A 23819-nucleotide genomic window follows, 5' to 3' on the forward strand; every position below is an offset into this window, starting at 1 on the left:
AATGAGGGGTTTACAAACGAGCAAGAGAATGTCAAAATTATATATTTTGCCTATTCTGAATGGAGCAAATCGATAAATTAAAACCATTAATCAGAGCTATTGTGCCTGTTTTTCTTGTCTGTTAACTGCAAATCACTCATAAGAAACACATAATTCACATTTTTCACATCTGCTTTCACGTGTTTGATTCAAAGTTAATGGTTGGCTGAATGAGTTCCACAGTGGTATACCTGTGCTTGATGTGGGGGTGGCAGCCATTGGGGTGAAGAGGAAGCGCTGCACCTGGCCGTTGGGCAGTGACGCCTGCATGAGCTGCTGCCCAGGTCCGGGGATGACAGTGACCCCTTGAGGTATGACCTGCAGCTGGCCCGTGGTCTGGCCCTGACCCTGAACCATCACTGTCAGAGCCTGCTGGGTACCACCGACACCAGCCTGCCGATCCACACCTGACGTGGCCTGCTGCTTCTACGGGAGACAGGGTAGAGGAGACTCTTGTTAGCAGAGAGATCAATCAGAGCATTGCTGTTTACTCCAAAATAAACTGGTTGAAGGGGGAAAATATGGTGTTTAATCAATTGAGTCGGTATTCACATCTCGTTAGAAGTTGATTTTCTTAGCTCTCTAAATGTCAATACTTGACATCTTATTGCATCTACACCACCTACAACCACCCATGTGTTCTTAAGGTTCTTATGTTTCACCTCTTCTTAGAGAACTTGATCCGGTTTGTGAGCTTTTGCCGGTATGGTGCTATAAACCTCAATATAAACATATATGCAACTGGGATGACGCCATCAGAGGCAAATTATTAGTCAAATTTTAAATGATCAATCAAGGATTGTATATAACTCATACACTGTGATAGGTCTATAAACATCATGGGAAAATGTACGCTAAATTCTTTGACAAAGAAAAATTCCTTAATGTTTTGGAGGACTTCTGACCCTGCACTTAAGGTGACCTCACTAACCTGTGTGAGCTGGGTGAGCTGTGCCAGGGTCAATTTAACCTGGCCTTGCCCTTGTGCCCGTGGGGTGCCGGGTGCTGCCTGTCCTAATGTGGCGGGGCTGGCCCCCTGCCCAGTGACAGTGGCAACAGGGCTGGCACCGGATATTGCCGTGGAAACTGCCTGACCTCGGATGATCTGCGTCACTACCTGCTGACCGCCCTGACCTGGAAGAGAGAGAGAGAGAGAGAGAGGAGGCGTTTTAACACACAGATGATAATCATGAAGCCAAAGAGCCTCAGCAACACTCACACAAACAGACATGCTGACTTACAGGGAGAGGAGATGACATTTGCTGCCAGTATTTAGTTATTCTTTGAGGAGGATTTGTGCTTTGTTCAAATGAAGTCTTCAATCACTCAGAGGGAGAACATTACCTTGCTGGACCACGAGAGGTGATCGTAGTATCGTCTTTCCCATGGGGCCCGTCTGCTGGAGCGGGGTTCGGATCACCGTCATTCCTGGACGGATCTGACTGCCAGTTGCCAGAACCTATAAGGATATTTTCATCAAGACGTTACAAATAATATTTCAAGGCCAAAAGGTTCATCCTGTCAGATTTAGACTGATGTCTATGGTAAAGGTCACAAGAAAAAACAAAAAGGGGAAAAGCAATAGTGACTTCTGACGTAAAAAAAAAACTTTCAGAGAGTAGATAGATCGTTTTTTTTTATATAAAATATGCAAACAATAAAGACAACCGAAAAAGTAACGTGAGAAATTTTTGCAAACAGTAGAAAGCAGTGGAGGAGATTTCTATAGTAAGCATGATCCTACAAAACCCTTAAAGGCTGCTTCAGAGCTGACAGAGGGCCGACGTACCTGTTGCTGGGAGCCAGGGGTATGCGGCCTGATGTTGAGTGTGGTTGTGCGCGGCTGGAATGTGGTGTAGGTCTGGGCGCCACCCGCTGTGCTGGACGGGATGATACCCAACACTTTCTGCTGAACCACACCTGCAAAGATAGGAGGAGAAGAAAGGATTAAACCTATTAGAAGTAATGAGAAGAAAAGGGGAGGTTTAAATAGTTTTAATTACTAAATAGGATGAATCCTAACCAGAGGAAAGATAAGCAAAGGACCAGGAGAAAAACAAAATGTGATGGAGAAAACTCAGGGATATTTATTTTTCCAATATCTGACTTTTATTACCTCAAACACATCCAACCAAAACATTTGAAAATGCTTCAACGTCTGTGATACAATTACATGTTTGCATGTCACCAGTGAGCAGTTGTGCAGAGGTCCTTGACCGACACAACTCAATACATTATTTGTGGGCTTCTCTCCTGGCGAGATGTTGAGCTTTTGATCACAGCGCCAGTAAATATTAGTCGAGCAAGTAAACAAATCTTCAAAGTCTACCTGAAAGCTTAGTTGGGTTTCCCCCAACATCTCAGAACCCCCCTCATAAATTATGCATGACTTCAGATCCGACTTTTAAAACTTTAATCCGACAAAGGCAGCGTTTCATGTTTGTTCACCAGGCTCTGTGCCTTCATGAGCTCACGTGAAGCCGATGGCGGAGATGGAAACCCAGAGAGGGCAGCTCTTTTTCCTCTGCAGCCTCGTTGCTGCGGTTTTTCAACCGCAACCACGCAGGTAAACCTATACATCAAGGGTTTCCGTCTTCAAACAGGGACGTTAAGCCCGCTCGTAAGACCTGGGGAGTAGCTGCTCTGGTCGCTCACATCAAACACTGGTTTCTATGGACTGGCTGTTTGGAGAGGTCGGGGAGTTGGGACTCCGGTGAGTGGAGAGTAATACTTTTATTCAGAAAAATGGAGTGAAAAAAAGAAAAATGGAACCCTACTATAGAGGGCTACCTGTCTGGGAAGCAGACCTCAGGGTAAACTTGTTTTCCTCCCTAACTTCCTTAAGCCCTTCCAAAACAAACAGGGCGCCCAACAGTCATGCTGGATAAATACACATGTCCATTAAATGGCTACACTCCACCTGAACTTAGTTTCTCCTTCATGGCTACTTCAAAGCTAAGAAAAGTCACTTTCTTCATATCCTTGCTGGATATCACTCTTTTAATCTGGTGACAGCAGGTATTTATCAAACAATACATTCATTGTATTTCCAATCTAAATAATAATTTGTTTTTGCTGGAAAATTAGGATTTCTACAGGATTTCGGGTTTCTCTTCTAATTTTTACAGTTAGCTTGATGGAAAGGATAAAGTGGGAAACATGACAGTTATTGTTGTGGCTGTTAAACAGGTTTAAACCGGCATAAACTGAATCTACATTTATTACTCAGGAGACTCATAGACACAGCTATGATGTAGAGTATGAGCGTTTTATGGGTATGGCTGACACCATGAGGGTTTCACAGAATTAATGAACACAATGAATTGAGAGAAGATGAACATATATCTTTACATTTTATACAACAAAATCTTGAATCAAGTTGTATATATTTGGTTGTATTTGTGTTTTTAATAATAAGGTTGTAAAACTGTATGAAAAAAAAATCAGGCCTGAATTTAAAATTGTTGTCATAAGGGTTTGATATCAGCATTTAAGGAATCTTTTTGGATGATATTTTTGGTTTGGAAATGTTTAACTCTGTAATATAGATTTAAATAATCTATAACTCATATCAGTCAGGCTTTACTTTACTAGTTCAAATAAACATTTTCCTATAATGCGTTTTTTAGTCAAATTGTGGATGATTTAAATTTCCAGCTTGAAATACTACAATTTAATTCAGTGAATACTTTTGTTCAGAGCATCTAGTCAAGTAAGTGAATTTGTAGATACTGAATCTGAACTATGTGAGCTGCACAAGAGCTGCCAGCGGCTTTAGAGGAGCCTGTCAAAATGTCAGACCACCTCTATCTAGTGTTGAGAAGTATCCATCATGTGATAACTTGACAGAAATACATACAGACTCAGTACATCGCCTCACCTGCGTTGTCAATATTGACATTTTACAAAAGCGCCTAACTAAAGATAGCCCCATTCTGAATCAGCAGTCCAGATTTAGCACCTCAGACTACACAAGTCTACCATCCCAAAAAACCATCCAACCAAAATAACAGCTTTCTATTAGATTACCATGCCGACAAGACAAAACCAGACATGATGTGCCACGCCGAACTGGGCTGCTGACTCATGAGGTTGGCCCAGGATGGGCACCACAATGGGGGTGGTGCCACAGTAGCACCAAACACAGTGAGCAACAAGCATGGTAGTACCTTCTATACTTCTGTTGCTTCTGCAACCAGATGGAACAAAAGGTTCACAGAAAGCACAAACTCACTGGTAAAGATGGGGAGTGCTCTGCTCAGCTTTACAGATTTAGTGTTCGGTGTTCATTTATTTCAGTATCTGCTTCTTCTCTTTTGCTCAAACAACAGCCAGCATCAAGGCCATGGTGTCTCCAAAGTCCACTGTTCTGCTTTAACGGTTTAATTACCTTTCATCATCAGAAAAATACATTGTAAAGTTAAAAATCACCTTGAATACCTCCTATCTACCTTAATCACTTTATGTTTAAAAACATTTTCAGGGAATCATATCGTAACTGGGAAAGTCTACGGCAAAACACTGAAGTAATCTGGGAAGTGGGCTGGGGTTCTGAGGGCTGGAACAAGGCTAAAGGAAGTGCCCCCAAAAGTGTGAGTGATTTCAAGCATGCTAGGGAAACAACTGCATTGGGTCCATGGTAAAACTAACTGTGACAGCTGTGTGACTGATTCAGATAAAGTGTATTTAGCAGTGTGTTAAATGGACACATGTGCCCCATAGCTCCCCTATGATGTGGGACTTTGAAAATGATCGTCCACTTGCATACTTGGCTCACTAACAGTGGCGATCAAGGACAGAGGAATGTCTATTTTGTGTCAAATTAGTAGATTTCGAAATATTTGGGTCTGCGGTACCTGGCAGCAAAAACATAAAAAATATATACTAATTCCTTCTCAAGCACCATGCGTACCATTGGGAGATAAATTACTTCACATTAATGAGTCAGATCTAATTTGTCTCATTTGAATAGTCTCAGGTGAAAAAAACAAAATACAAAGGAATCTGTAAATGGTTGTTGATGGAAAGACAAGTCGACACTGAATAACTGTAACTTGAGCTCCGTGTTTGCCTCAAAACAAAAAAAGACCTACCTCCTTGTGAAGTTGGCACATTGACTGTGACGATCTTGCTGTTGGCCGGCAGCGGCAGCTTTGTGGTCAACACCTTTCCACCCACGGACGTTCCCGTAATCTGGAAAGTGTGCCCACCCGACATGGCCATTGTGCCATCCGCGCCTGATGAGGAAGCAAAGGGAAAAAATTAGGGCAAATGCTGTCACCTCAGTAAAATCAATGCTTTAGTAATCTACAGTGACTACAACAGCTACGCTGGTGGGGGGGATCAAAGGAGAAAATAACAAGAAATTTCCTGTCACTTGACAGCCAATGGTTAGACTCCTCTAAAACATACCTGTGCTTTGACCCTGCTTGACCCAGGTGGCGAACGACTGCTGGAAGTTCTTGTTCTGCTGGAATGTGACGGGGGTGCCCATCTTGGTGGACAGTACCACCTTGGTGCTGGACGTGCCCTGGCCTGTCAATGAACCGACAATGACTTTGGGGGTCAAGGCAGATGTTGCGGGGGTCCCTGTCGGTGTCGCTGTGCCTGGTTTCTGTTCGAGACGTTTCTGAAATGGTAAATGAGATGGTGAGTTTATTTATGTAGCAACTTATGATAAAGGCCCAAATATTGTGTAAGACAGGTTTGCTGCCCGGCCAAATGAGTAGGAATGAAGTGGGTAAGAACATAGCATCGAGTGAAAAATGACTGGACTAAACCAGGCTTACCTTGGCCTGCTCTGCTGCCTGAGCTTTCTCCTTCTCCACCCTGTAACAGATACAAGAACCTGTCAGCAAAGATATTGCTAATATTGTTATAGTAATTTGGATAAGCCTAACATCAGCAGACAAACACATTTTGAGCATCATGTCACAGAAGAAGAATAGTGGCATTCACCTAATGAGTGAGTAAAGACCAATCTAATTTATCTGGCTGTGCCGTTAAACATGTTAATTCATTGTTTTGACGGACGACAGGACGGATGCTACGATTCAGATGTAGACATCACATGCTTGACCGCTGTGAGCCTCGAACCTCTGACCTTTCTGAGAAGGCTCTGATCTCCCACAGGTCCAGCTCCTCCTCAGCCACCCACGTCTCGATCACGACTGGGCCTGTCTGCTTGGCAGGCTCAGGCTTCTTGGGGCGCAAGGCACTGGAGCGCAAGCCCTTCCTCTGAGGGGTGTGCGTTTCTGGGATGGTAGACAGAAGAATAAATTAAAGACAAGGCAGCTGTATGTCTGCATGTTGTGTTTGGTTGGGGGAGCTGGAGGAAAAGCAAAATTCTTTGAAATTCTAGCAAAGCAATACAATTCATGGATAGACAGTAACACCTCAATTAATTCATATTTTTTTTGAGCTTTTACAATGGTTTTGTTTATATAATCGAATTCTTCAATTTTGTGGCCTTAATCTCTTTCTTCAGTGTCAGAAAAAAAGAAAAAGATCTTTACCTTTCGGAGTATCCGGCACTCCAAGTGGACAGATGATTTTGCGGATGCAGTACTCCGATCGAATGCCGTAGGGCCCCACGTCACGGCGCTTGATGATCTCCGTCGTGGTGATTTCAGTATCCGATGTCTCTGTAGCAATGAGTGGGGATAGGGCTGGGTTGGTATGGTGATGAGGAGGAGAGCCCGAGAAGATGGAGGAAATGCACTCCAACATAAACACAGTGACACCCAAAGGAGACTGTCGTTTTCAGACTGACGTATTGGCTTGTGGGGGTGAGGAGGAGAGCCCGAGTAAATACAGCAATAGATATCTCAAGTTGTCGACAGGAGGAAACATCTGGGGTTTGATTATTACGTTGTAGTTTCAATTTTTCTATCATCCACTTACAAGTGAAAATATATTGACAGTTAAGAAAGCAGTAAATATGTTATCTTATCAACCCAATTAATTTCACCCTAAAAATTAGACCTCTTTTACTTCTACCTCCCAGAACGAAGACAACCTTTATATGATTCAGGGTGAGTACGGTGATGTTCTACCTGTGCGTGTGGTGCCGATGGCAGCGGACGGTTTGACAGCCATGTCGTCCCACCTCAGAGAGGCCCACAGGAGCCTCAGCATCAGACTCACACCGGCCAGACACTTCACAGTCTGAAGACGATATCTAGAACATAACCAAGAGTTTGAAGCCTTAGTCACATATACAGTAGCTGCATGTAAACAACCTCAACTAAGAACGTTGCACCTACACATCTGAAGAACATATCAAAACTAGAATTATTATTACTTGTAATTGTTCACCTCCACCAACCAGTCAAGTTACAAGAAATGTGGTCACAATCTCCCTTCTGCTTTTTTGCAGAGCATTATGATATCACAAAGAGGTTGACCACTGACATTTTGTATATGAAACGTCACCACTTCATCATTTTGTCCGGTCACACATTTTACTAAAAATGTGGCGAAAGCATGCTTTGTGAGCTGAGAGTAACCTTAGACCACCGACATCTAATCAGTTCTTTTGAGTCTGATGCCAGTTTAAGGGATTATCCTTAACACTTTCCTGAGATATCACATTTTCGAGAATGAGATGAACATACAGATGTATGGATGTACAAATGGACAACCCCCCAAAAAACCATTATGCAGCCCACAGCTTTCGGAGGAGGAGGTTATATAGAAATAAACTTCTGAAAAATGGAAACATCTGTTGTGTACGTTTTGGTGAAAACTGAAAAGTCATAAAAACATCTGTGGGGCGAAGGAAGGGTTTCTGGCAGCCTCCTCAGCCCAGTGTCATGCAGTTTATTAGTACAGTGCCACTGACCAGCGAGTCGCTAAGCATCATGGGACAGGAAGAGACAGAGGTGGAAATGTTGCTGTGACCACGTCTATGAAAGAAACAGAACAACTGCCTGCCATCTTCAATGAATCATTTTCAAACATTAATTTGAAAGAATATTATCTCTGACTATGAAAGTACATAACACAACACAACTCAGAAAGTTCTGAGTGGAAGCTATTGCATATTTCTTCTGTTTTTTCATGTAATAAATAATTTTGGGTGTAACAGACTGTTCTGAGGGTAGATTTGGGTGCAAGTAAGTCATCAAAATTCCTGAAATTTTATCTAAGAAGACATATTCCTCCTGTGCATCATTATAGCCGGGGCTTACAGCAATAGGATAAGTATGTGCAAACACATGATCATCACAGGGCCGTTTGGGGTTTGGTAGATATTCCTTTTCCCTTGTGTGACCACAGGTGGGAAAATGTCCCGTGGTTGCAGGGCTGGGTCACTGCACAAAGTGAACATCCTGACACTTCTCCGACCGCAGGATGATTCATGTCTGCTGAGGAACTCTGAGGTCCAGTCAAAATGACCAGAGGTCCCTTTGTGACTCCCGGCTCGGAGCCACAACATCACTCAGCGCCAAAGCCACGAGCGTCAGACAGGGAGGGAGAGTGGGTTTAAAGGTGAATGATGAGGAGAAACATTATCGTCTCTTTCAGATTTTTGTCAGATATATCTTTTTTAAACTGTTAGAAAACAGTGTGGTTAAGAGATAGCATTTATACTATTGCATTTCGTCCAGTAAACTGAGTGGATATGAATATTCAAACAAAAACATGTGACATGCAGTTGCTGTTGTTCGTTCGATAGAGAAGGAAAGGGCAGTCCAATCTAAAGCCCCCTAACACTTTTAAGACTTGATCATTTTTCTCTAGTAGAATTTCATGATACAAAATCTGAGTCTTTCCTTAATTTTTATCAAAAATAAATTTGCTGTGCTGCCTTTGCAGGGTTTCAACTAAGATCTTTTGAGAAGTCAGTTGATACAAATGTTCCGTTTTCAAAATAATCAGAAATTAGATAGGAGCTATCGGTATAAGCATTTCCCTCCTTTGTTTGGACAAAGGTTCTTTAACAGAACTTTATAATACGCCCGTTTCGTTTAGCTTGACTTTTTTTTCTGTCACACAAAGTGATGCGTGTCAGCTGTGACAGTACAACCACTGCATCTCTGAACAAGATGCTGCTGGTGAAACTCCAGTTCCTCCTCAAGTCAGATTGATTGGTCAATTTAACCAGTGCATTTTTAAGTAAATACAGTACTTTATATCTCCATTTAATTTAGTTGTGGATGAGGTTTATCAGACCACTTCCTTTTTTATGTTTTCGACTGTGTTTGTTTGTATGTTATTTTGCAGCATTACGCAACAACTACCAGGCTGCTTTTCCTGAACATTTGTGAAAGCTTGCAGCATTAACCAAGGAAAAAACAAGAAATGTTGGTGTGGATCCAGATCAGGGGGCGGATCCAGGATGATTTTTTCCACTTTCTTTTTGAACATTTACATCGATTTCTCAGATAATAATTCATGAAAAAAGCAGGCAAGTTTAAGGGACTGATATTTCTGAGAGTGTGCGATTTGTTGCAGATCCAGATAAAACTCTCCAACTAGTGAATGTAAATGTGATTTCATTAGGGAACTGTTGGGCTTTGTTGGAGGTGTCTACTACTCTCAATGCCATTCTAGTTTATTTAATATCAATACTATAAGAAATAGACAACCATATGAAGAATTGTTTGGCCATGGCTGAGGGGTGTGCTTGGCTGAGGGCCACTTTACTTGCAGTTAGTACCACAGTGACAGAGATGGAATGAATCACTAATGATTGATGTTTAGGTGGTTAACAACCTTAAGTGAGAAACACTGATCAAGAGAACAAGCTTACCTCCAGGTGATGCCAAATGTGGGCCTGGGTGAGGGATACGGCCAGATGTCCAGGGCTGGCTTGGCGTTGTAGCTAAACAGAGGAAGCTCCCGGAATCCACCTCGCCTTGCAAGCACCTTCAAGTTGTCATAGGGCAGTACAAAAATGCTCTTGCGGCTGCTCTTGGTGACAAACTTGCGGTATGAAGGAAGAGCTGTGCCCGAGCGTGTCTTCTTAGTGCGGGAGAATTTCAGGAGGCGGACGTGATTCTTTGTTGATGCGGAGTCCTCTTGGCTCACGGCAACAGATGTTACCGAGGTTTTCCCATCGGTGTCGGTAGTTGACTTACTGACAGACGCCGAGAGCATGGTTCTCTGTTCTTGTGTCACCATTTCGCCCTGGCTGTCGTCGGACTGACCGTCCAGCCCGGAGGAACAGATTTTGGTCACAGTTGTTTTGGTCATGGTTTTAAGCGTGGACACTGCGCTGCTTTCTGTCGTTGACACCTTTTCTCCACATGCGTTGGATGGCACGTTGGCTGTCCTCATCTCTGTGGAAACTACTGTTGTGGTGGTGGTGGTGGACTTTGTGGTTACCTGGGTGATGAGGGTTTTGAGTGGCTCTGTCGTCCCGCTGTTACTGTTCTCCTCAGCGAAATCATCACTGAGACTCGACTCCTCTGCGGAGGGTATAGGGGACGGTGCCATTCTGATGATCTTGACCACAGAACTGGCTTTGGTCTCAGTCTGAACCGGGGACGTGCTGTTGTGCTGTTGAGTGCTCTGAGTATTAGCTCCAAGTGCATCGAAGTTGTTTTCCAGCCTTGTTATCTTTATTGGAGGTTTGTATTCCTGGTCCGATATCGATGACTTGCCCTCAACCCTAGAAACTAGACCTGGTTCTTTCAGCCCAGTCTCTGTGCTGTTGTTCACAGGGGCCCAATCTCCATTCACCAGAGGCTTTTGTTGCGTGCGGTCCTTCGGGGAGACAACTAGTCCTTGTTCTTCAATTTTAACAGTGCTGTTCACCTTGGGCTGGGGACTGTTGGTGAGCATGCCGTTATTTGAGCCCATAACAGAGTTACTCAACATGCTTTCACTCCCCAAGCCGTCATTACCATTTACCTGAGGGAGGGGAGTAACTGGAGCGGAGTCGGGAGAGCTAATACTTTTGGTTTTGTGTTGTCCAATTTCTTGGTTCTCCGCTGGCCCTGTGCCATTTTCCCCAGGGCCTGAATGTGCAGAGATTTCCGGGTTTTGCTGGACAGGTTTAAAAGGGGATGTGTTCTGGCCACTTTTTTGGTCAGGTACATTTGTAGATGTCCTTACAGAGTCAAATTTTAAATTGGGAATCACAGAACCTGTATTGTCAATATGCACAGTCTTGGTAACATCTGATGCTACACTGGCTGTTTGATGCTCTAAAGAGCTATGGGTTCCCTGTGCTGTAGTTTCCCCTTCGGGCAGTTTAACACCCGCTTGTCCTGAAGTGTCTGAATTGGTTTCTTTTGGCCCCATGGTCCTCTCCAGGAAGTCTGCAATCGATTCCTGGGGCAAGGAGGTGGTCTGATTTTGAGGTGAAGCCAAATCTCCACCCGTACCTGTACTGCAACTGTCTTTGGCTGTGGAGTCCAGACCGGGGAGAGGAAGGGGAGTGACAGCATCCTTTGTAGTTTTTGAGAGTTCAGTGTAACTCTCCCCTTCATTTCTAACTTCTCCTAGCCCTGGAGTTTGTGATGTGGAAGATTTCTCCTCCACTTTCACAGCGTTGCCCAATGCGAGCTGTGTCTGAGCGAGAGTATGGGGCTTGAGTGGCGACCGCGGCCGGACGGGAGTGCTCGGAACAGGAGCTGAAGCTTGTGAAACTAGTGCAGGAGTCTTGGGTTTGGAGGCAGACACTTGCTGCCTCTGCCTCTCTTCAATAACGTGCTGCTTCACCCGCCGCTCCAGCAGGCCGTCCAGCTTGGAGGACTTGACCACCTTCTTGTAGGCGATGCGGGTGAGGAAACCGTTGCTGACATCCACCACATCGTAGTAGAAGGGCCGTTGAGCGTCATCTGCTGGCTCCGCCTTAATGGAAGCCTCACCCTCCTCAGTACTGCACCCTGGAGAGGTAATACATTTATTTTTTGATCAAAAATAAAATGCTTCTTCACGCACACATCACATTGAAGACAAATTTAGTTAAGGAGCTTCTGCAGGATACTCAATATTCAAGTAAATAATTTTTTTGCATAAATTAATCATATTTGACATATAGCACCACCCATATTGTACATGCACTTAAAATACAATGCTATTAGACACAAAGTCGCACTCGGTCATACTTTTCTCCGCATCTGATGGTGATTCTGTGGGGTCCACCTCCATCTTTACAGGTGAATCCTCAACCGGCAACTCCTCTGTCTTTTCTTTAACATCCATCTCTTCTTTTGTTTCTTCTTCCATCTTCTCATTAGACTCGAGATATTCAGCAGACAGCAGAGGATCTGTCGCAGGTTTGGAGAGGCTGCATGTACCATGATCTTTAGCTTCACTGATTAAAACAGCAGCTCCCTGAGCTTCTGGTGAAGCAACGCTGGGTCGTCGACTCAAGTCCAGGAGGGTACACTTCTTGCCAAGTTTCGCATCTTTGGAAAAAAGAACACGAGTGAATTTTTTTAAAATTGTTAACGAACTTGGGGAATCTGACTGTTGCAATTATTAAATTATTTAAAAATAAAATAAACTGATGTCCAAGCCGAAAACCATTAGAGTTGACATTGCAATTCGACAGTCAATTACAATACTTTAAAGTTGAATGAAAAATTAAGAATCAAAATGATCTGTGATGTCTTTGATTTAAGTTATTATACACGAGTCAAGACATTAGACATATCTAAGGACAGACTTAATTCATTGAACCCAAAATTCCAAATAAAAAAAAAAAAACATAATTTAAGGCCCAAAGTGGCCTGTTCCAGACCTTCCAGTTCTTTGCGGTAGTTGGCATTGGTGTTGCCGGGAAGCTTGGGGACAAACCGCTGCACATAGGTCTTACTGATCCAACTCCAGCCCCCGTAGCCTGTAACGCGATACTCCTCTCCTTTCTGCTTCCACACCTTCACATCAGACAAGAAAGGAGACGCGGAATGAGAAAAATAAATGTAGAGAAACAAGTCGGGGTGAAGGGTTCACAAGAGCACGAGTGAATCCGGAGACACATTTGAAAGAAAAGTGGTGGAAAAAGGAGAGGGCATTGAGAAGAGAGATAAAAGGTTTTGAGGTTATTCACACACTAATCACTAATTGCTGAGGGAAATGAGTCACAGCAAAGCTCAGCTCGCTGTATCAAAGAGACCTTGATGGTCACTCATGCACAAACACAAGTGTTTCCCACTGAAGTGACTCAGTTTTCCAGGCATTAAGGTTTCGAACCTGGAAGCAGATCAGACTGAAACATTATGCGTGTCAGGTTGTGCTGGTAAAAAGGTCTAGAGAAATGGGATGCTTGTATCTTGAGAAATCAACATTGCGTAAGTCAGTGACTACCACAGGATTTTCTCGCTGGTGGTGTGAAAATATTGTCATTCAGTATAAACCTTGTAAAATTAGTTTATATAGTAATGGCAGCGAGTCCGGGCATCCGTCTGTCTCTAAGCACTGTACAAAAATTACTGTATGTGACCGAGTGGATTAGCTCAGCTTGTATATACAGCTGTGATGTTGACCTGAAGGTATGTCATGTCTAATTGCAGAGAGTTGGACCAACCTGATGTTTGATTGGGAAGGTGTATTTGACCCAAGTGGCCTGCAGCATCGTCTCTTCATCCTCCAGCTTTTTCTCACGTTTTTTTACTTTCTCCTTCTCCTCGCGCTCCATGGATGTCATACGATTTAACCTGAAAAAGGATTTAAATTGTCATTCAATGCAGCTCTTAAACCAAAAATGCATCTATATTTATACAAAGATGGTGATTATTTAAGTTTGTCCTTTAACAAATTAACCTATTTTGGGCTGTTTGTGAATGTTTTTTTAATTTTTACTAGTGTTATATGATTGATGATTTCAGACTAAACATTTTTGAGTCATCAAAGACATGTATGCTACTTGAAAATGAAAAACACTCACTTGTCCTGCAGCTAACTCTCTCTCAGTCTCCCTTACTTTGATGCTCACAGTTCGGTAACACACATAAACACACTTTGGGCCCGACCTTGTGAAATCGTGGTCAATCACTTCTTTAAAGGGCCACTGTGGTGTTGAAGCAGTGGTAGAGGCAGAGGTGGGTGGCACTGGCCTCGCAGTCTAAATATTATGCCTCACAGCTATGGTGGGCCTTTTGGATTTGATCTGGTTATGATCGCCTCTGCCTGCTAAACTGACCACACATCCCCTGTGTACGATGCACTGAATGCTTGTTTGATAAGTATTTGGTCAACTTAATTTGTGGATGGATCATGCAGCTTTAATTTTGTTTATGTGTGTTTGAGTAATTATATCAGGCAGTAAAATCACAGATTAAGTATTGTATTGGGTTTTGCATATATTATATTTTATTTGTAAAAGTACATACCTCGTATGGCCCAGTGAGTCTTTCCAGATAGGCAGCATGGCCACAGGTTTAATGGCACATTCCAGGATAGCCAGGGCCAGCGCAAACTCCCTCGCTTTACTGCACATCTGAACTGCTTTGATCCAATTTGTCCTGAAAAACAAAGACACCGTCATTTAAAACTTTTTTGTTTTAAGTGGTCAGTTTCGTCACGATATGATTTGACTTTTGGTACCAACGCAACACATTTTATTTTTTAACAAAACATGACAGATTTACTGAAGGGCATCAACCTTGAGGACAAAATTTAGCAATAAAACAAAACAAATGCCCACTGTACATTTTTGTGTGGTTAAAATCTACATAAATACACATATACAACATGTTACATGTTTTATATACTCGTCTTTCAATCTGTTCTGTACCTGTGTGAGGCCCAGTTAGGGTGCATAAATGGCGCTGGAACATTGTTCTCCAGCTGGATGATGGTGAGTCTCAGTGTGGAGATGGTGAGAACCTTAGAGCCATGGATAGACCCGTTCCACTTAAATTCTCCTGCAGGTGTCATGCAGAACTTGTGCGAGAGATGTCTCCTCTTGTCGTGGTCCTGAGTTTAGGAATCAGAAAGAACGAGGGCATTAAACTCAACAGCTCTCTCATCCAGTATCTATAAAATCATTGTTTTATATTAGTTCGTCAACTGCTGGGCACAGGGATTGAAGTGTACCCCATCACATGGCACATTTTATAATCTTTGACCTATCTGAAATACAAACATAGTGTGTGGTTACACAGTATTGTTTTTGTATTCATGAACATTCAAATGGCAACACAAGAGTTGTCATGCTACTTGCCTCTCTGTGCTGGTGCTTGTTGAGGGCCAGGGTATTGGAGCTGTACTGGTTATGATAGACGCGGTACTTGCCCTCCTGGCCAAGCTTGAAGTATTGAGAGAGGGCCCCCTTCACCACCACGTCTTTGCTGCTGCGCGTGCTGACACGCGTGACGTCACCTTGTGCATTTACCACTAACACCTGTGGAGATGAAAAAATCCAATCAGCCCTAATTACAACTGCCTGCTCCTTCAGTAACACTAATATTGCAACCTGCCAATAAAATTGTTTCCCTGATCTTCGGTGTTAATTTACTTCAATGTAGTTCTTCTGTGTATTGAGCTACAGTAGTAACGAATGACGTTTAGTAGTCAGGAGAGAGTTTGTGCCTCTTTTCATCTCTAATTCCCTCTACAAACATTGACAAGGTCAAGTGCTCTTGTTTTAGACCCTGTGCTATATTATCTGAAAGAGCTGAATCTATTTCCTCCATGGCTCCCACCTCCTTGCCCTCTTTAAAGCCCCTGTTGGCTTCATGAACAGCAGCAGCCACCTGTTGGTTCTTCAGCTGACTCAGCTTGCTGTCTGGGTTCCTCAGCCGGGTCACCATGCGAGTCGCCGAAGACCTCTTGCAGCCCTCACCATTGGCCGAGTCTTTTCCGTCTCCTGAAAATGCAGAGGGCACTTAGTCATACACAGTGGTTAACTGTATTTTAACTACATTGATACAATCTGCAGAGATTATTGATAGAGAAACACGCTTAACAGTAACCTCACATCACACACACCTCTGGCATTTTAACTAGGTGCTACTATGTGCCGATGACCAGTATGGTTTAGGGCACAGTTATGCATTTAAGGATAGCTAATATTTAACAACAAAACAAGATGTAATTCTTTTTCTGACCTGTGTCATCAAAGCTTGCCAGGGATGACTGGGAGGACTTGTCTACCAGGTCTGGGGGTTCTGGGCCCCTGGGAGGGACCCCGGCTCCCATGCTGCTGTTACTGTTCTCTTCACAGGTCTGAGAGGGCTGGCTCAGGCTCGGGATTCCATCTCCACCAACAGGATCTGATGACGAGTTTTCTGCTACAAAGACAAATTACGAACAGTGTTGCCTCCGTTAGCTGGATTGCATACAGTATCTCAGCTGCGCTGTTCTTGTTGTCATAATTTGATTCTATTTTCATGGACAGCAGGATGCAGGTGTTAGCCCAGACTGAAAGACTGAAGACTGTATGTCAGCAAAAGTAGAAGCTCAGTCTTGGTGAAGTCAGAAACTTTCTAGCGAATGTTATGAAAAGGCTAGGGCTGTGGCTCCCTCTACAGGTAGGTTGTGTGCAATGCATGCATCAAAAGTCTTGGAAAGCAGTGAGCAACCAGATCACATGACCACACTGATCACAACAAAGGGTGGGACAATATCATCTGATTGCAAATCGATTGATGCAATCGATTTCTCAGCTGTTTGGAGAAGAGAGCACGAGGGATTAAAATAATTCAAGTACAGAACGGCTGAAAGCGTTACACAGCTGAGGCCAGATTTCAAGACATAAAAGTTGAGTGACTGAACACAACAGACAGCAGATGGCATGAGAGCCACATGCAGTAAGAGCCAGGCCGGGAAATGGTCAGGAGCCTTGTGGGAGCTGGGAAGGATGGGAATGGTGGAAGACACAAGTCTCTGTGATGTTAGGAGGCATGAGATTCATCACGCAATCTCGTTAAAGTTGCTGACTGTGTGAATAAGCACACCCCCTCATTTAAAGGGGCAACTTAGCCTTGAAATGTCCATGAATACCTTCAGTGGTGTTAGAGACCTCCTTATGGGAACAGCCCTCTAGACGAGCCTCTACGCTGGAGGCCAGGGGCGGTGGAGCCTCAGTAGCCAGGCTTGAGCTCACAATGATGGTTTGTGTCGGAGCTGAGGATACTGGAAGTATTGGTCCATCTGGGAAGTTACTGCCACTACTGCCTTCTTGGCCAGTGGGTGGAGCTTCAGCAACTACAGATAACCAGTAGCAACGTTGTGAATGAAAAAGGTAACGTGGAGATAATGGAGAGGAGTAGTGATAACTGAGGTTGACAGCTATTGTCAAATCATATGATATCCACCACTTATATGGGAAAAGTTGACTTTCATTTACTCCTGGACATTATTATAAGATACACATATACCCTAAAAACTTTTTTCAGCTATTTAATTTGAAAGTTTAACAATATGACGCATTTATAGGAACACGTGTAGACATTTTTATTCATGATGCTCTAAAAGTGAACTACACTTTGCCAAACAGTTTGTGTTTTTGTTCAGCTGCAATCACTAATGAAAATGTTGTGATGATGTCCTATCCTTTCAAGTTGAAATAGTAAAAAATATTTTTTCAGGTCAGATGTTTTTAATGTTACTTTGACAAAATATTTAACCCAACGAAAAAATCTGATTCTTAATAATAATAATTACCTCCAGATTTGACACCATCCCTTTTCTCTTCTATGGCCTCTTCGTTTGTCTCCTCCTCCTCCTCCTTTATCGAATCTTTGACCTTGCCTTCCGGATGTCCCTCATCTTTCAGCCCGACCTCTCCGTCTTCCTTCTCCAAATCAAACTCCTCCCTCGCCTTCTCCATCCGCGCTCTAAGGGATTCCTCGGCAGCTCGTCTTTTTATCTCCTCCAGCTCTTCCTCCTTCTTAGCCCGCAGCCGCTCCAGGATCTCATCTGGATGAAAAAGTTAAATACAGGAAATAAAGAATTAATTGCTGAGTCCAAGAACATACGATTGACTGAGATATTGCAAGATAATCAAATTCAAATTCAGTGATGTTATAAGTGACCAAGCAAAAGGAAAAAACATAAAAAAAGATTGGAAACTGCAGTGTTTCCAAAAACACTATCCAGAGCACCAATCACATAATCAAAAACATCTCAAAACTAATTAATGATTATGGCAACTCAACAGTCATTAACTTTATTAGGTAACACAACAAAAATAGTATATTTTTCCTTCTATTGTATCGAAAACCGTGAAACTGTGATATTATCTCTGACAATAAAAGTGGCACCAAAATTTAATATCTTGACATCCCTTATACATGTATATACATACTTGTCTGTGTGAGTGCATAAAAAATAAATGTCAATATATCGATAAGGGGAAAATCCAGAATTGACTAGGCTTTAATAAAAAGGACAAAGATGTTGTGTTTTTGGGGCCAGATTGAGTTAGGTTTGAATTTCACTATCCAACTGAACTCCTTGTTATGACTTCACAAATGGCGTCAGCAGCAGACTGTATATATACTGGGATTTACATATGCATGTAAAATGTTTAAAATGATTAATTCTCATTGAGTGGTTTAAATTCGAACCCGATATAAAACATAAAAGCTCTTTTCAAAAATGCACTTCACCACTGAGAAACTACGGAGTATCTGTATGTATGTGAATTTGCTGCTGTTGTCAATGCAGAAAATCCCTGTTGCATGTGTGAAAAGAAAACTCCAGAAAAACTCCAGACCCAATTCTCCAACGGTCTTCCAGAGTACATGACTGAAAACGTCTATTTAAGTGTGTTACAGTGCATAGTCTAATTTCTAAACTTTTTGGGAGTGGAGGTAGCTCACACTCTACAATAAAAGAGACCCCAGAGGCAACACAGAGGATAAGCTGCTACTCGTTTGTCTGACTATTGCTCTACTTTCTGAAGTGACATATTTTCTATTATAAACTTCGGGGGGGGGGCCAAATGGTCAAATTCAGTTGTCAGTGAGAACATTTAACTTGTTAGTGTTAGTTTACCATCAAGCTGTCGGGTCAAAAGTTAACACCACATTCCACAGCACAGCTTGAAGTGTCGAACCAATTCCTAAAATTGAATTGTCCTGAACTTGAACTGCACAGCATGCTATAAACATGATTTGCTGACAATGTGCTCACAAGCTCATCATTTTTTTCATTTTTTTACCCACTAAGCAGGCCAAAAGCGCACACGTGGATTTGGTGGATACCCTGCAGAGAAAGAGGTAGAGATGAGGGCTGGAAGAGAAGCTCAAAAGTTGAATACCAGCCAGACTGTGACCAGAGTAACGTTACATAATAGCTAGGTTGATTCCTATAGCCCAGTCATCTATGACTGGGTGGCATTCATGAGCAGTCGGGAGGACGAAGCAGGGAGAGGAGTAAGGGGGGAACAGACACAGCAAGAGAAACGGAGGAAAAATTATTTGGGCCAAAAGAGATCCTACTTCGACTCAGATCCATAATCAAACTTGGTGAGATAGTGCATCTCAGATTCACTGGAAAGGATTTCATATTTCTTTACCGTTGGCGGCAGTGAAGAAACACTTGTTGGTGCCACGGGCCTTGTTGGTTAGGTCTTCAGTGATGTCCATATGTGCGTGCACCTCGTCCCTTATCTCCTCAAGGGCTGCGTACAAGTCGGCCTCCCAGTAGTCCTTATCCAAGCAATCTATCAGATCAGCCAGCTGGACCTGGACAGAGTTTAGGCAGGGTTCAAAAAATGAAACACAAGTTTAGCTGGACGTGTTTAGAACATGTATAGACAGATAATTTTGTCAGATAAAAGAAATAGGGAGGTAGGTACACATATAAAGCTAAGAAAAATAGAATAACAGTGAAAGAAACACTAACTAATTAGATGTAAAGAACAGAAGAAAAAGAGAAGTAATTTACCTTGGTGCTGTAGTACCAGATGGCTTTGTCTTCCTGCTCACCATCCTCTTCACTGTAGGAGAGAAATAGGAGAGGAGAACATGAAATAAGTAGACACAACAGGTAGGAGATAGACATATGCTTATTTTCTGTATGCTGTTGTTCATCTGTATGTGTTAATAACACAGTAATTAATTGTCCTTGTCTCAGTAGATTCATAATTTTTAAAATATTTTTCAAGAGACAGTGAATGAGCAGATCTTTTAAATCTAAGTCTATTTGTGATTTGCATTATTAGTATGTGCATTATAACTGATTAATAAACAAATATAATTTTTAGTATTTCCTAAAACATCTGAGATAACAGAAACCTGCCTCATTTTTGTCTGGCATATTCCTCCATTATAAATGTTTGTTAATTTGAGTTCGGAAAGTGGATTTTACCAAAAGGTTGACGTCTTTTTCAGTCGTTGTAGGGATACAATGCTGTCTTTTCTCATTACAGAAATTATACACAACACCATCAAAACTAAACTAAAACATTCAAGGTGGTGGTGGAGAATGTTAGACAATAAATCCACAAAATAATCGCTCAAATGCAGGTATTGTTATTATTGCATAATGTGCGGTTTATTTTGATTTAATGACCTTCTCTGTAAAGATGCATTTTATGAATGTATATATAATGTTATTTTTCCTGATTTGCATGAAACCATTTCTTAGCACTATGTGGACAAAGCTTTGCTCAGCATGGTCCACGTCCAGCCACTGTGAAGCCCGAGGCCATGTAACACTAGTGCGTATTCAGCATCCTTTGGCACATTTGTGTGTAAAAAAATGTGTGCATATCCATAGACACCATCCTGTCACAGTATTTTTTTTGACAAACACACAGGTCTCTGAAGAGAGATTGAAGATCAGCACCTGCTGGGGCCAATTTTGTGAGCAGTGAGAAGCAGAAAATGAAGAGGGAGAGAGAGAGGGTGAAACACAGCGATGACAACCCTCTGGCCACCGAACCTCTCAAATCTTATAGCGTTCAGGTGATCCATGCTCCTTAAAGTTTATGTAGCAGGCCCTCGGCTGCTGACCCAGCACACACACCATCTGTGACCACTACTGCTGGTGGTCAGGTTATGTTTAATCCTATGGAGGGGTGCAGTTATTTTTGCTTCATTAAATAGCAGCTCTTGTTGAGATGCAAGGCTTTACTTATGTGCAAGAAATTAAGCTTGTGTTTACTCAACCTTACACTTAGAGCTCATTACTTCTTCTCACTGAGGATTTTAAGCAATAACAAAATATACAGCCCTACAAAATGCCTGCACCTGCATAAAATTATGAAGCAAAGCAGATGGAAATTGTTTACTGTCGGCCTGTAATCTCGATAAGTGTCAATAGACACATTTGTTTTGCTTTATTAAAAAATCTATGGTATAGTAAATGTGTTTAGATTAGTTTCCTCTAAGCCTCACGTCCACCATGCCATCCTTTCTCAACTGGGTACAAGATCTCCTGGTAAAACTAAAGCTTGATTTAGCCCTTGTGAAAATTAGGATAAAAAGAAAAAGAGGATAGCACTTTTGTTTTCTCGTGGTAGCGATCAGAAGCTTTCCCTACATAGCAGAACAAGCGGAGAGTTAAAAACAACCGGATTAACCGTGGAAACTACCCAGCAAAAGAAAATCTGTCCTGAAGGACGGTGGTAGAGACCGAGGAATAAAAGGCGTGTACCTGGGATGGGCATTTTCTCAGTGGAAAGAGCACAACTCATCCAGCACTATTTCTACTAGACCAGTGAGAACATGCCCACTAATTAATAGAACTGCATTATGTCTGAATAGGTCACTACAGGATATTCAACCTTTTTTCATTAGTTACATTATTAGACTATAAAAGCAAGACTGAAAGGAGCCTGGCCGCCTTGGACTCCAGGTAAGTATACAGGGATATGACTTTTTTTTTTTGTTAGTGTCATCAATGTAAACAAAATTCTTTGTAAAGCAATGCTATGTGTAATTCTAGAGTATCACACACTGCCTTGGTAAGGATAACCCCTAACCTTAGAGCAAAGGGAACTCGGAGGGATAGGTGCTATGACTTTTTCTCTACACTCCAAATCACGTCGTTCTCGGTCTACGTGGGGTGAGTCATCATGATAGATTCATAACCCTCACAAGTGGATTTAAACAATGAACAACACTCTCATATGAATGGAGGGGAGTTAGCCTGGATGCCAGATGAACTTAGCCCTGCCCACAACATTTTGGTCGGGCAGTTCGGTCTGGAGTCGCTCCATTGGGAAAAAATTATGGGGCGTGTTTCAACTGACCAGGAAGTAAAATTCCTCTTCGCTCAATTGGATAGACCTACAACCAAACAGAGCAACGTAGTATGTGACGTATGCTAAGCAACGCATTGTGAGTTATTTACTAACCCGGGTTCACACCGGACGCTTCAGCGCAGCGCCAAGCCTTAAATAACAGCTGGCTCCCATCCACTCCCATGTTAAAACTTTGTGCCGGTCACACCGGAGGCTGAAGCACCGCGAGGCAGCCTTGGCGCAGCGCGGTGCTTCAGCCTCCGGTGTGACCGGCACAAAGCCGTGCAGCGATCTACTGGATCAACGGGTGATATTATTAGCGCTGCCCGGCGGTTCAGCGTCGCTTCAGTGTCCGTTGTGAACAGCCAAGCGCCGGGGCGATAGGGATTAGCGCGGTGCTTTGGCGTCGCCTCCACGTTCTGTGTTCCTCTTTCAAAATGAATCCGCTGTCGATGTCTTCTAAAACAGACTCAAACTACACATCTCAGCTCGCCAGCGGCAGGCATGTTTGTTGAAAACGAATTCAACCCAGGGGCACTGTGATGACGTGGTTGATTACGTTACCGTTGATCATCTGTCAATCATCGTATAAAGCCCGCCCTGACAATCTGGTTGGCCCGGTCGGGCCATAATTTTTTCCCAATACAGGTTGAACCTGTGTTCTGTAAAGAACATGTCCCTCTTATTAATGGCTTTGATTAACAAGGAGGCTATAACAAATATTAAATCAACCACACACAGGGAGCTGGGTGGTGTAACTGAAGAAGATCATAACATATCTCAGGTAAGAGTCTTATTATCAATTAAGTATGAATGTGAATACGTATTTGTCTCTACAGCTGCTTCCAGACCTACACTGAAATCCAGGTAATCAACATTTTCATGAGGGGCTGTATGTGAGAACTCAGATGTCTGAGTCAGAGTTTCTCCTGCCAGAGGCCAAGAAAAAACTGTTAATGCTGATGAGCCCATGTGAGAACAAAGCAGGATCTGGAGGATTCATCGTGAGTGAGTGGAGATGTTGTCGTTTGTAACATATGACCGACGTAAAACTGAGAGAAAAGCCCCCCCGAAGGAATACAAATATTTCAGGATAAATAAGAGGAGTCATAAACGTAGAAAACACAGATGTCGAATTGGAAAAACACCCACATTGAAGAGCTTTGGTCAATATGGGCCGACACCGGTGTCAAAGTACTGTAAACAAAGACCTATGTTACGCACTGCCTCCTGAGCCAGCCCTCACCTTAACACTTTCTGTAGTGCTGTGAGGAGCGTCTGATCAGAGAATCTAATGCTGGGATCCTAACATGTGAAAGGAAAGCTCCGACCAAAGTGTGGACCCAAATGAAAAACTGCTTTCGTCAGCCCTATCATTGACTGGCGTTCCGTGCTGGCTGTACCTGTGCCTCTCGCAAAATGTCAGCTGGGATCGACTCCAGCCCGCCTGTGACCCTAAAAGACTAAGCAGTAAAGCTCATGAATAAATAAACAATGTAAACTGACCCGCAGTGGTACATCAGCTATACAGAGGGCAGCCACAGTGCGTAGTGTATTATATCAAATCACGGTTAAGAAATGAGCAGAATGGAAATGATAGGATTAGTGGCCACCTCTCTCCTCTGTGTGGTGTGGTTTATAATTGTACAAACAGATGGTTTGTGACATCCGTGGTCTCAAG

The 23819-nt window shown here is 42.8% G+C and overlaps 1 protein-coding gene across 5 annotated transcripts in view; it reads right to left on the reverse strand.

The window, feature by feature from the left end:
- Positions 1 to 23819, reverse strand: part of LOC128436540 (nucleosome-remodeling factor subunit BPTF) — a 42540-nt gene that overhangs the window by 15117 nt on the left and 3604 nt on the right. For 3 of the 5 annotated variants that reach the window (XM_053418290.1, XM_053418285.1, XM_053418286.1), the window contains exons 3-25: positions 19837 to 19888; positions 19466 to 19634; positions 17608 to 17862; positions 16945 to 17148; positions 16050 to 16232; positions 15645 to 15808; positions 15164 to 15343; positions 14735 to 14916; positions 14331 to 14462; positions 13526 to 13655; positions 12740 to 12875; positions 12102 to 12404; positions 9797 to 11879; positions 7095 to 7219; positions 6555 to 6683; positions 6143 to 6293; positions 5829 to 5868; positions 5452 to 5668; positions 5133 to 5276; positions 1829 to 1959; positions 1384 to 1498; positions 971 to 1173; positions 231 to 465 (exon numbers count right to left, since the gene is read on the reverse strand). In XM_053418290.1, coding sequence (XP_053274265.1) covers positions 231 to 465; positions 971 to 1173; positions 1384 to 1498; positions 1829 to 1959; positions 5133 to 5276; positions 5452 to 5668; positions 5829 to 5868; positions 6143 to 6293; positions 6555 to 6683; positions 7095 to 7219; positions 9797 to 11879; positions 12102 to 12404; positions 12740 to 12875; positions 13526 to 13655; positions 14331 to 14462; positions 14735 to 14916; positions 15164 to 15343; positions 15645 to 15808; positions 16050 to 16232; positions 16945 to 17148; positions 17608 to 17862; positions 19466 to 19634; positions 19837 to 19888 — 5663 coding nt within the window. The remainder of the gene's footprint in view (positions 1 to 230; positions 466 to 970; positions 1174 to 1383; positions 1499 to 1828; positions 1960 to 5132; positions 5277 to 5451; positions 5669 to 5828; positions 5869 to 6142; positions 6294 to 6554; positions 6684 to 7094; positions 7220 to 9796; positions 11880 to 12101; positions 12405 to 12739; positions 12876 to 13525; positions 13656 to 14330; positions 14463 to 14734; positions 14917 to 15163; positions 15344 to 15644; positions 15809 to 16049; positions 16233 to 16944; positions 17149 to 17607; positions 17863 to 19465; positions 19635 to 19836; positions 19889 to 23819) is intronic. The other 2 variants (XM_053418288.1, XM_053418289.1) reach the window with 2 other exon arrangements.

This window comes from Pleuronectes platessa, chromosome 3, assembly GCF_947347685.1.
Source record: "Pleuronectes platessa chromosome 3, fPlePla1.1, whole genome shotgun sequence".
NCBI lineage: Eukaryota > Metazoa > Chordata > Actinopteri > Pleuronectiformes > Pleuronectidae > Pleuronectes > Pleuronectes platessa.